The following is a 13029-nucleotide window of genomic DNA, read 5'->3' on the forward strand; positions in this document are numbered from 1 at the left end:
CCAGGAAAAGGTCCTCCTGACCCGCTGATTCGAGACTTGTGGCCGGCGTCAACGGCGTTCCGAGGACTGCGCCACGGCGTTTACACAACAATTGGCCAAGGGAAGGACGAAGGATCTGGCCAACACAATGGCCCAAGGCCATCGACCAAAATGACTGACATCATGGTCAGCACATCATCATATACCATATATATCCTCTGCTGTCCTCATAACTCAGAGGACTATATGAAAATGTGGCTAAGAACCGAAAAAGGGTTATGGCTAGGAAGATATTAACAAATAGGATGGTGAATAGGAGTAAGAGTGAGGAGCACTAGTAGTGACCATCCTTAACTCGTTGGCCAGATCGAAAGTGCTCGAATCAAGGTCGTGCCGCGAGGTATTCAGGTAACAACTTTCGCCGTGTTTTTGGCCAAATTGCCGGGCCATAAAGTACGGCGTATTTTCATAAAATCCCGCTCGCGGATTAGGCCAGAAAATATCTGAAAACCTAATCAGGTAGCCGATCGAAAACAGTGATGGGTGATTCCAGGAACTGGCTTCTACGAAGCTACCTGCTGGCCGTATTTAAACCCGCGGGTTTATGACCAACCCAAACAGTCGACAAACAATTGTCAAGCGAATCACATCTAACCAGAGTTACTTTAGTATCCCAAATACCTCGAAACCTAAGCAACATGGGCTGCTGTGCTAGCAATCTGAAACTCAAGGAGCTGAACCTTAACAGCAGCATCTACTTGGCAACCGGCGGATCGGGTCGCTCCCAGAAACGATTGTACAGCAGTCGTAACAGCAGTGGAGTGGGCAGCAGCTCATCCTCCGCCTCCACCTCTAAGAACTCCAGTCGCTTCATTTGGAGTCGATCCAGCCAACCGATTTGCGATGATTTCGCCGAGCAACCGCAACTGGACAAGTCCTGTGGCTATTACACCTGCAGCAGTGCCGATTCCTCGCCCAGGAAGCGTGGCGAGGACCAAGATGGTGAGGACGAAGAGGAAGTGCTGATGCGTACTCAGGACATGAGCACAGGATCTCGGGATTCCACAGAATCCACTGAAATGGCCGGCAACCTGGAGTGGGAGATGTACATGATGCAGCAGGCTCAGCGCATTATGCCGAAGACCTCGTCACCGATTAGCCAAAGGAGAGGCAATGGCTATGTGCCAGCTTCGTCATATCAGAAGTGGAGGACCTATCTGCAATCCACGCCAGCTCACATGCTGCACAATGTCACCCACATCCCAGAGGCCATTGCCGGACACTTTTGCCCCACTAGCTTTCCGGGCTTCAGTGATCTCGAGGAAATGGAAAGTGCGGCCAAGCGGTTCAAGGTGGACATTGAAGATGAGCCCCAGGAGCCGCTGTATACCACCTATCAACTGCTAGCTGGGCACACGCACACCATTTCCACAGAGCTCTAAGGAAAGGAACATATATAGAGAAAGAGACCTATCCAATCGCACCACCTCCGCGTGGTCCGGAGTGGTTCGACGATTGGTGGACCCATAGATCCATAATCCCCGGCAAGGACTGGCAACAGGTGTGCCAGCTGTCAAACAGTTGGGCAAATAATCACTCAACCCACGACTCTGCGGTTCCATTGCCCAGCAATGGCAATCGTTTAAGTACGACTTTTTTTTTTTTTAAGTGTATGGCACACAACTTAGTCTTAAGGACAGGACAATCAGCAATGTGTACATTGTTGGATAATCAAATTATACTCGCAAATATATATATAGTCTGTAAACTCTAAGCTATTGGCTTTTCAATTTCATTAATTAGCTCCGGGGTCAAAGGTCGTTGCGGGGTAACTGAAGTGCTCGCTCACGGTTGAGGAAACTCGCTTCTCAGCTGGAAAATTAGCTGCCAAAGTGATGATTCTCAGATTTTAATGAAAGAACACACTGATTAATAAGAAATCAGTGGACGCATCAACAATTGCATAATGCCTGGATTTTGATGGGTAAAAGTCGGGATTTCTGTCTTTGGACATGAAAATCCCAATTTTGATGGGTAAAAATCGGGATTTCTGTCTTTGGACATGAAAATCCCAATATCCTTTTGAGTTTCTTCCTCTAACTTTGTCAAGATAAGTTGAAAAAGCTGAAAAGGATACTGTTTTGTGCAGCTAATGACCAGCACAAACTGTCCTTATCACTGATTTTGTCATTCGGTGAAATTTATTTTTTGGAATATTTTTAAATTTTTGGTATTTTTGGGGTTAAGTTACATCATCAAAATTTTCGAAAAATGGCTTAAATTTTACATTTTAAACTGTGAATGCAGTTTTATTCGAATTTTAACTACGAGTCCAGCGATGTATGACATTCGGTATTCGAAACATTTTTGACTTTGCTATGAGAATAATTCGGATAATTTTGGGGCAATAATCAGGGTTTTATTTTCGGACAGAAAATTGAATATTTTTTATCGGTGTTATACCTATAACTTTGTCAAAACAAGATGCACAGCTAAGATAAAGACTGTTTTGTGAAGCTAACGACCCAAACTAACTTTCCTCATCATTCGTTTGGTGATTTTTGGGTTTTTAATTTTTACCCAAATTTCGATTTTTCTGTAAGGTAACATCATCAAAATTTTCTAAAATTTGCAACATTTTTTCGTTTTAAACTGTGAATGCAGTTTTGTTGCAAATCAAATTACGAACTCAATGAGGTCTTACATTCCATATTTGGGCCCTTATCGGCTTAGTTATGAGAAAAATTCTGTCATTTTGGTGGGGAAAAAAGTGAGAAACTAAATTTTGCAGTTCCGATAAGGGGTAACATCATCATTTTTTCCGAAAAATGTCTAAAATTTCACTTTTCAAACTGTGAATGCAGATTTCTTGGAAATCAAAATACGAGCTTATCGAGGTATTACATTCCATATTTGGACCAATTTTGGCTGAGTTATAAGAAGAATTCTACCAATTTGTCGGATGAAAAGGGAGAAATTGGATTTTCAATTTTCGATAATATCATCAAATTTTGTGAAAAATGTCTTAAATTGTGCTTTTTTAACCTTGAATGCAGATTTATTGGAAAGTGAAAATCAAGCTCAACGAGATATTACATTCCATGTTCGGGCCATTATTGGCTTAGTTATGAGAAGAAACCTAGCAATATGTCAGGTAAATCAGATTTTCAATTTCCTATAACTGGTAACATCATCAAATTTTGCTAAAAAAGGCCCAAAATCAAGATTTTTAGCTGTGAATGCAGTTTTGTTGGAAATTTAAAAACGAATTCAACGAGGTATGGCATTCCACATTTGGACCAACATTGCCTTAGTTATGAGCCTAAAACTGTCATTCTGAGGGGAAAATCGGGATAAACAGAATTTCGAAGTTCGATAAGGGGTAACATCATCTTTTTTTGCGAAAAATTGCTAAAATTTTACATTTTAAACTGTGAACACAGTTTTGTTGGAATTTTCATTACGAGTTCATCGATATATGACATTCTATACTTGAACCACTTTTGACTTTGTAGTGGGAAGAATTCAGTTTATTAAGGAACAAAAATCTGGATTATGATCTCTGACAGAAAATTTAACCTTGTTTTATCGGCTTTATACCTATAACTTGGTCAAAACAAGACGCACAGCTAAAATGAAGACTGTTTTGTGAAGCTAACGACCACAAAAAACTTTCTCTATCATTCGTTTGATGATTTTGGGAAGTTGAATTTTTGGCAATTTTTTCATTTTTTTGTAAGGGGTAACATCATCAAAATTTGTGAAAATTTTGAAAATTTTTACATTTCAAGGTGGGAATCCAGTTTTGTTAGAAATCAAATTACGATCTCAGCGAGGTATTACATTACATACCAATATATTACAAAGCCAATATTGGCTGAGTTATGAGAAGAATACTACCAATTTGTAGGGGAAAAAGCGATAAATCGGATTTTCAATTTCCTATCCTCATTTCCTATTTCCTCATCTTTTTTTGCGAAAAATGGCTAAAATTTTACATTTTTAACTGTGAATACAATTTTGTTGGATTTTTAACTACGAGTTTATCGATATCTGACATTCTATATTCAGACACTTTTCGCTTTGTATTTCTTTTTATTATAGAGCAAAAATCTGGTTATGAGGATAAAACGAAATTTTTCATTTTTCTTACGATTTCATCGATGTAAAATATTTTACGATTGGATTTAGATTAACAGGCAAAATAGCTTAAAATTCGTTGCTTTCTTACCCCTAAAAAACAAAATATGAATTCCGATTAGCACTCATCGTTCTCAACTAAAAAAAAAGAATGTTTAATAGATTTTCAGAGTGCGGGAGAAACTTGCTTCCGCCCGTATCTCATATTCGCAGAAGTTTCGGCCCAGGCCATTAACTGATTGCCGGCCACAAAATGTTTTAATTGGGCTTTGATAATTCGAAATTCAACAGCCGCCGCAAACCGCACAGAGGGTTGTCCGCAGAATGGGGAAGGGCTGGAGTTATGGGGGGCTCATTCCGTATTCAAATCGGCGGAAAGAATTAGTAGCATGCTGCGCGTAATTACGCGAATAAATGTGCATTAATTAGTGGATACCAGCTAAAGCCAATTCAAATCGAAATTGAAATGAAAATGGATAATGGAAAATGGAAAAACGCAGCCAGAGATAAGCAAATATGGATTAGGAATTGTGGCTTTCCAAATATTTGAATGTTTTGCATTTGTAATTAGTGTTATATTAGTGTTATAGAGTTATAAAGATAAATTAAGGTTGGTAAGCTTAGGGAAAATATAAAATGAAAACTTTAAAACAGAAACTAAACATAAATAATACCCTGTCCTTCGCCAGAATCCCGATTAACCCACTCTCTTTATAGGGTATCAGTTGGCAGTATCGATTTTAGTGGCTTGTCAAGTGTCTGGGTGCCCACTTAAGTGTCCCTCTTCCCATTTCGCCCCCCTTGTTTGTCGACGCACCTGAAGTCCTCGCATTTTCCTGACATTTTTCCCGCTCCTTGGGCTCCTTGACAGAAGCGAAAGAGAAAGAGAGAGAGAGAGAGAGACAGGAGCAGACAATGGAAGGCGGGCAGGCGAAAGAGAAAGACAGCCAGGTTACCCAAGTAGTTTAGCTTGCATCGGTGAGTTGCCATAATTGGTGCGGACTCTCGATTGTTCCTGCAATCGGTCAATCATTCAATCAATCAATGACTTCGACCACCATGCACTATAATTTCAGACAGCGGAAAGAGAGGAGGAGGGGAGATAGAGAGAGAGAGAGACAGGTGTTACACCTAATTGCGAGGTGAAAAGGGTGGACCAACAAGTGCCATGTTGATTATTGCACAACTTTTCCTCACACTTGCCAAGTCCTTCAGCCAGGAAAAACATATGAAGTAGAGGGGGAACATTTCTTAAAGGCCAGGGTTTCCATTAAAGCCACGTTGAAGTGTCAGAATTTTCCCTTTCTCCTTTTATTTAATGCAGGCAGGCAGGCAGGCAACTTCTGCGCCGGCTGACTTTCATGATCTGCACATAAAAATGATGTAGAATTATTAAGTTTCTCCGTTTGGCCTGTTGGCTGCCATAAAGAACAAGTGGAGCCAAAAAAAAAAATAAGAAAAACCCTGCCCCAGGGAATAGCTTTTCCTCCGCCCATCTGGCGGAATAATAAATAGTAAATGGCGCTATTTTATAGGGAATTTATGCACAAAGAAACTGCAAAGAAATCAAATAAAGATGAGAGCGCCGTCCTATTGTGTGGAAAATTGAAAAGTCCAATATATTTTAGCCAAGTTATGAATTATCTTGAGCTGAAATATGGCCAAATTTTGGCTCCTTTATAAGGAAAATAAAATATAATTAAGTTAAAAAAACAAAGTCCCAAAGTCTGCAATTTGCCAGTCACTTCCGGTCACCTTTTTTCCACCCATTTAAATCGTGCCCATCCGTGACTTAACCTTTGTCTTGGTCAAAGTCCATGAAATATGCAAGCTGACATTGACCCTGGAAACTGGAACCTGGCACAATTCCAGCCGATTACCTCCCCTCTCCCCCCCTGAACTTCTCAACTCGGGGGACTCTCGGGGACAAACTTTAAAGTGTCAAACTGTTAGCATGCCAGCAAGTGGGCCAAAAAGAGAGCAAACTACCGGGCTAAAATCAAACTATTCAGGGCCGGACAAGGCATTTACATAATTTAAGAGCCTCTAGTCACTAGCCACTAGCCAAGCACACACACAAAAAGAAAAACAAGACAATATTTGTTCAAACTTTTAATAGTTTAAGTCGAAGTTTGTTATTTACGTTTTACTACCAATCTAATCTAATATTTAATCGGGTTAGGTTTGTGGGCCAAGAAAGGTCGATTAGTATCTCAAAAAGGTATATAGTTTATTAGAAAATCTGAAGAGTAGTTCCTGGAATCTTTTCTCGCCGTGCGTCCGTGCTGCCTGGCCAACGGATACGAGGACGAGGTGCGTAGGAAGCCAGGGGACTTTGCTGCCGTTTGACAGCCGCAAGTGTTTGGCTGACTCCAACGCGACACTTGAGCCTCGAGTGGCGGACAAAGCAAAGTGGTCCGGAAAAACAAAAGGCGCGAGGCTGAACAGGAGCAAACTCAAGTGGTTTGGTCCCTTTACGGCGTGGGCCTACAATACTGCCCGTTACCGATCCGATTTGGCCCAGATTTGGCTAGATCTTAAAGCCCTTAAGCCGGTGAGAAGTATGGCATCCGCTCTAATTACAATCTGGCCACAATTGAGAATTTGCTAGCGTTGCGTGTAGCTATAGTCCATTGAATCCATAGCATCGAAATCCCGGTCAAGATTTGCCTAATCAGCGACCCCTTAACCCCTCCCCCCTCGCTCTAGCAGAGCAAGTCGCGTGCTTGCTCGCTTGACGACGGTGTGAAATCTGGCCAAAGATTACCGCGGATCTGCGCGGATATCCTACACATACCTAAAACTGTTCGTCTTTGGTCTATGGCCTATGGTGTATGGTGGTGTACATACGAGTATAGGGATCAAGTGGCCAGATTAGAGATTCGGTGGACGGGGGTGGTGGAGAGTGGGTGGTGGGCGTGGTTAAGTCCTTGTAAATCCATCGGCGGGGATTAGGACATCTTGCGGTTTTAATGCCAGCCGAACCATCCAGCCAGCAGCTGTGACCGACCATCTAAGCCACATTTAAGCCATTTAGAAACGCTGATGAATTTATGGACCGTCCTACTCGGTGAGGCTGTCACATAGCTCCGCTTTTTATGCCCTGGATACCCTATATATGAGGGTGTTTTTTAATTTGATTTATATATATTAAATATGGCCAAAGAACTTTACGTTCTAGGTTCTAGTAACTTTCTTAATGTTAGCATTTGCTAATATTATTACCTAATAGATTTTCAAAAACCTTCGCTGATTTAATATCAATTTAACGATAACTTAAAGACCTTAAAGGCTCATTTGTTAAGCCCTTAGGATTAGGGGACCTTTTCTGCCATGAACCCAAAAGTAGGCAATGGTAAAATTTAAATGTTCTTAGCAGGTAACTATTCTATTGCCTACATTTAAGCGCAGAAATTTAGACATCCTCCAAAAGGAAAATCTCATTTTAATGATAAAACCTAATATTCCAACAAAGGGAAGGACAAAATTCGACTTGCGGAACACAGCTTTTCTTTTTTTTTATATTGATTTTCCCCATATGCGTGTGTATGTTTGTATGTGTGTGTGTTGTGGAAAGGAAAACCAAGGGAGAGGATTGGCTAGAGGAGCAGGGAATTTGATGCGTGCCAGTTGCCAGCATCCAAAACTCCACTGGAGATTCCAGGGGATTTGGGGGAATGGACACACATGGCCATCGTTCACTGATGGATAGTTCCCTTGATTGGAGCTGGCAGTGTGGGTTGGCCACCATTGAAATTGAAAACCAACCAAAACAAACAAAAAACATTTCTCGTTTCCCTTTTATTTTTGTGCTTAAACAAACTCAATTATGAAAAGCAAGGGAAATGTTGTTGTTTGGCCAAGGGAAGGCAGCGAGGATACCCATTAATGGGTAGGAATAGGAATACTTTACGTGGAATATAATCTCTCCCTCCGTTTTTACTAGTACTCCCCCATTAATTGCAGGGTATCTTAGTTTGGAAGCTGACTTTTCCGATCAGCTGATAAGGCACCGATGGTATCGAGTGGAAAATTGAAGGCCAAAGCACAAATTGTAAACAAAAGACTGTCAAAACGTTCCCATCCTCGACTTTCATATAGGGAGTAGTGTGTGTCAAAATCACATTAGATGCTGTGTTAACTTTTGTCAGAGACTGTGTTCGGTTGGGTTTTTTGGTCAATTTGTTTGTTTGCCCGCAAATTGATTGATTGCTATTGATGCCTGATTTGTCCTTAACCCTCACACGCACAATAATGTCCTTGCCCTTATCCTTTTGACTCCATATATATATTTTGTTGCTGTTGCTGGCTCTTCCGCGTTTCCACTCTGCCGAGATTTGTGGTCATCCCAAATGGCTTTCTGTGTGGGCCACTAAATTACCGAAGACAAAGTTAACTGCCTGATTGGGTGGTGTTTTGTGCTTAAAGTGTGTGTGTGTGTGATGGTGATGGTGATTGAGTATATAAGTGTTATTAACTTTGGCTTACACTTGGCTTGTGTAAACTTTGTAATCTACTCAGTGGTGGCCATGGGGGTGATCGAATGAGATTGATTTTGTGGTCCGTTAAGGAGCTTTGATGGTGGGGACAACGATTAAATTGGTAGTGGAAGTTCTAAAAGGGTTAAAGACAAGCGATGCTAAGAAATTTCTTAGTTAACCAAGGAAATATTCCATCCTTAGACTGATTTTCAAGCAACTTACGATATTTAATAGCCTGCCTAAGCATTGCCTGAATAAGAAAGTGAGAAACATTGATAAAACTCCGAACAACTTGTGCCCACTTTCACCTGGAAAAAGTTCAACTTTGATTCATGCTACTTTATCTCAATTTCGAATGGAAAACTTTGGCAAAATTCGCTTTGTCAGCTCGGGGAGGAGCCACCTTTATTGGCATTTTCTATTTCGCCCGAACCGCTCTATGCATACATTTTCCCCCTCTTTGTTCCCCCCGGGGGAATTCGATGACACCTCTCTACGCGTGACACAGAGGGAAATATTTGCAGGACAAAACGCCTTTGTCCTTTGGAATGTGCAGTGCCAAAGTGAAAGGGTTGATTTGCATACGGGGAATATACAGCCCAACGGATGGGAAAAGATAGAAGGGGTTAGAAAAATATTCCCAAATGCATTTTTTATGCCCCCGAAAGGGTTAACAAAACGCAAAAACAAAACGTTTGTCATTTTTTCCATCTTTTTTTTACATATTTTTACTGCGTTTTATGATAGGCAGACGTGTCGGTCAAATCGTAAAAGCCCTTTCAAAATGCGGCCAGGTAAAAATTGAATTGAATTGCATGGCAGTCGTGGAAAGTGGTGAGAGGGGGGTGGAGTTGGTAAACTCTGATTGGTCGCCGCTTTAATTGAAAACTATAAATTCAATTTGTCACTGGCCTTTGACATTGACACTGAGCACAGCAAATCCCTGAAATATTTATAAAAATGTGTAATTTTCCGAAAGGGGGGTTAGAGGGGAAAGAGCACTAATTAATTGCCAGCCACAAAATGTTAAATTAAACGAACTGCGGCGGCATTTGTACAGCTACATATGCAAATATATTGACTGCCCCCGAGATACAAATGTATCTTTTGCAATAATAATTTGTTTTCCTCTTCCCTTTTTATTTGGCATTTAACAAATGGCTGCAATTAAATGGAAAGCTTCCTACGCTCAGAGAAATCCAATGGATGGGAACTTTGTATCCGTTTTGGGATACACTGGGGGTGAAAGGTGAATCCTGTCAGGGGACTCTTGGAGCTGCAAAAGCCGCAAATATCTGTCCAACTGACCCCCAGAGACTGCCCATTCCAAACTGCAGCTGACAATGAAATGCTCTTTGAATGCTTTTTGGGGACATAGGGAATTCCAGTTCCCATCCCCCCCGTTTCCTGGTAAACTTACAGCTGCTCTGCTAAGAATTTAAATTGAAAAATATTTGCTTAATATTAAATATTATTTAAATATACAGTTTAGCAGTGAAAATATTCAAGTAACAGCTTTGCAAATTATTTAAAAAATATTTCTAAATTAAGGTAGGGTAACCCGAACTTCCCCAAAAGTTTCTCAAAAATAAAACCTTTTATTTTACTGCGGCCTGGAATTTTCAAATGAATTTTGCAGTTTTTGGTTTGCATCGCTTTTGCATCCTACAGAAGCATGGGAAAAGCGGAAAATGGACACTACTGGGCCACAAGCCGCAGCCCCCACTTCTACTGACCTTCGTCCCTTTGGCCTTGCATTTTCCTGGGAAATGGCAAGCACCAGAAAAGGTATTTTGTGTGTTTCGATTTTAATACAATTAGAGGATGCATCGAAATAAGTGGAAGCTGAGCGGGTTTTCAGGGTCAGATGGGGGTTTCCACAACAAACCTAATTAATGGGAAATACGAGTATGGTGCTCAGGGTTATGGCAAGGGATTTTATGCACAGTGAGAAAAATGTGTGTTGAAAGGAACAGCAGTTGTCTTTGCTTTTCTCTGGTTTTCTCACAGTGTATTTTTGCATTTAATTGGGCTTAATTTGTACTCCTGCTCGCCTTTTCGCAGTGCTCACTGTACATATGTCGACTTATAATGATGGCAAAGCAGCTTATGTCCTCGCCCACGCAATTACTTATACACTCGCAGGCACGCACACACGCCTACACCCCATCCAAACACACACACAACAGAGGAAGAAAGAGAGAGAGGGAGGGAGAATTGATGAAGGCACTACTGACATGCAAAGGCTGATTGACATACAAAGCGAGCGTTCTGCCAGGATGCTTAACCATGGACCATGGACCCCTAGCCACGAACCTCGACCCTCTGCCATCCCATCACCTATTCCAACGCCCTTTCCTGATTTCCACCAGACAGACATGTCTCCCTCCCCGACTACACAGGAAGAAATCTCATTGAAATTCCCAGAAATCAAGTCATTGGGAGGACCTACTCAGAGCTGTCTTAAATTTGTGTTAGCTTTGACTTAGTTTTCAGTCATTCTTTTCTCTCAGTGCCTTATGCTTCGCCCCTGGCTTTGCTGCAATTCATTAAGACCTTCCCCCTGCGTTGACAGCCATGTCTTAAGTGGCTATTCCCTCGCCCCCAGATTCTTCTCCACGCCGAACTGCAGCCACCCACTAACCACCGCCTTATAGCAGGCAATTATGTCTCGAGGATGTTCGATATAGCCTGGCCAGAAAGCAGCAGGCGACAGCAAATGACAGGCCATTAAATGCCCGCTGCCTGTGGGCAAGACCTCAACCCTAAAGCCCCTTGCACGTGCAAGGATTGCAGGGGCAATAAAAAATAAACGCGACTCTTGCAAAATCCCGAATTCGTGGCCAAATGTTGCCTCATAAAACTATGCAAAACAAGGGGATTATGGTCAGGGTTAGGGGTCAGGGTTTTATGAAGGTCCTGCCGCGAAGGTAGCGAATAAGACCCTGATCCCTATTAGGGATCCCAGGTACCTAAGACTCCTTGACCTACTGCTATCTGCTTCTTTGGGTATATATCCCGGGCGACCTGTGGCAATCAGCATCAGTTGTCCAACAGCAGTTACAGTGTTAACATCGGTTTTCGAAACAAGTTTTGAAAGTGCACAAATCGAATCTGAAAAATCATATTCAAGCTCTACAGAAATCCAAAATATCAAATCAAATATGGGCAGCACACATTCCGCTGAGAAGGTGAAGAGCGTTGAGGACTCCACCAGTCCGGGAAATCCTGGCATTTTCTGCACTCCACTACCCGGTTTTGTAAGCAAAATTCACAAAATCCTGATCCGCAAATTGAGCATCTCGGCGAGGAAACAAAAGCGTTTGAGCAAACGTTCCAAGCAGATCCTGCGACCCATGCCCCGGTGCTCGTCCTTCGGATCCTGCGGAACTCTGCTGACACCCAACAAGAAGACCGCATCTACCTTGGCCGATCGTCGTTATGCCCAATGGAAGTGCAGTTTCGAGCACTTGGCCCAGAAGCAGCAGCGACTCCATGACATCAGTGAGGCATTTACAGGACAGATCACACCAAGGGGTTTCCCCTCCCATACGGATCCCAAGCGATGCCTAATCCAGGATGAGTCTCCTGTCCCGGAATCTCCACTCTACGATATGGTGGGAGGACAGAAAATACGCCGCCGTTTGAGCCTGAGGAACCACACACTAGTCCGACGACCTTCTGCCCGCCAGAAGGCCATTCAAGCCAAGATCGATGCCCAGTTTCAGCGAGATCTCCGCGATCTGGAGGAGTACTACGGCGGATTCCATTTCGCCCAGCAACGTGAGCGATTGGTAAAGGTTTAAGTTCTGAGATATATGATATTCCCTTATTAAATAGCCAACTTTGTGATAGCTCGTAAGCCTTAATATATGAATAAAATTCTAAATGAAAATCAAACAAAATGAAGACATTTTTTAAACTAATTAGCAGCTTTTCAGCTTTAACTTTGTCAAAATAAGACCCAACATCATAAATTCTTGCAAAAAATGGTTAAAATTTCACTTTTTAAACTGTGAATGCAGTTTTGTTGGCATTTTAATTACGAGTTCATCGATGTATGACATTCTATATTCGGACCACTTTTGACTTAGTTGTGAGGAGAATTCTGAATATTATAGAGCAAAAATCAGGATTTTGATTTCTGAGAGAAAATTGAATATTTTTTATTGGTTTTATACCTATAACTTTGTCAAAACAAGCCGCATGGCTAAGGCTATGACTGTTTTATGCAGCTTACTACCGAAACTTAATACCCCTATACTTACTTTTTGCGTTGTTGTTCTGATTTTTCGATACGAGCTCTGTTTTAAGGGCTGAAAAATCAGGAAACCGATTTTCAACAGAAATTTGCAATATTATTTCCGGATTTTTAGCTCTAGTTCGGTCAAAACAAGGCGCACAGCCAAAAGAACGACTGTTTTGTGCT

The 13029-nt window shown here is 41.7% G+C and overlaps 2 protein-coding genes across 2 annotated transcripts; both read left to right on the top strand.

Annotated features, from left to right (window-relative positions):
- Window positions 1-611: 611 nt before the first annotated feature.
- LOC108103722 lies at window positions 612-1718 on the top strand. The gene has a single exon (XM_017209321.2). It carries the CDS (start codon window positions 678-680, stop codon window positions 1419-1421), a length of 744 nt encoding a protein of 247 aa, XP_017064810.1. The 5' UTR covers window positions 612-677; the 3' UTR covers window positions 1422-1718.
- Window positions 1719-11653: 9935 nt separating this feature from the next.
- On the top strand, window positions 11654-12442 carry LOC108103723 (protein nullo). Its single transcript, XM_017209322.1, has one exon. The coding sequence runs from the start codon at window positions 11765-11767 to the stop codon at window positions 12404-12406; it is 642 nt and encodes a 213-aa protein (XP_017064811.1). The 5' UTR covers window positions 11654-11764; the 3' UTR covers window positions 12407-12442.
- The last annotated feature ends 587 nt before the right edge of the window (window positions 12443-13029 follow it).

Source organism: Drosophila eugracilis, unplaced genomic scaffold (assembly GCF_018153835.1).
Source record: "Drosophila eugracilis isolate 14026-0451.02 unplaced genomic scaffold, ASM1815383v1 contig_2167, whole genome shotgun sequence".
Taxonomy (NCBI): domain Eukaryota; kingdom Metazoa; phylum Arthropoda; class Insecta; order Diptera; family Drosophilidae; genus Drosophila; species Drosophila eugracilis.

Bases quoted from the DNA above. Each gene is read 5' to 3' on its own strand.
- LOC108103722 (XM_017209321.2), top strand. From the start codon at position 678: ATGGGCTGCTGTGCTAGCAATCTGAAACTCAAGGAGCTGAACCTTAAC.
- LOC108103723 (XM_017209322.1), top strand. From the start codon at position 11,765: ATGGGCAGCACACATTCCGCTGAGAAGGTGAAGAGCGTTGAGGACTCC.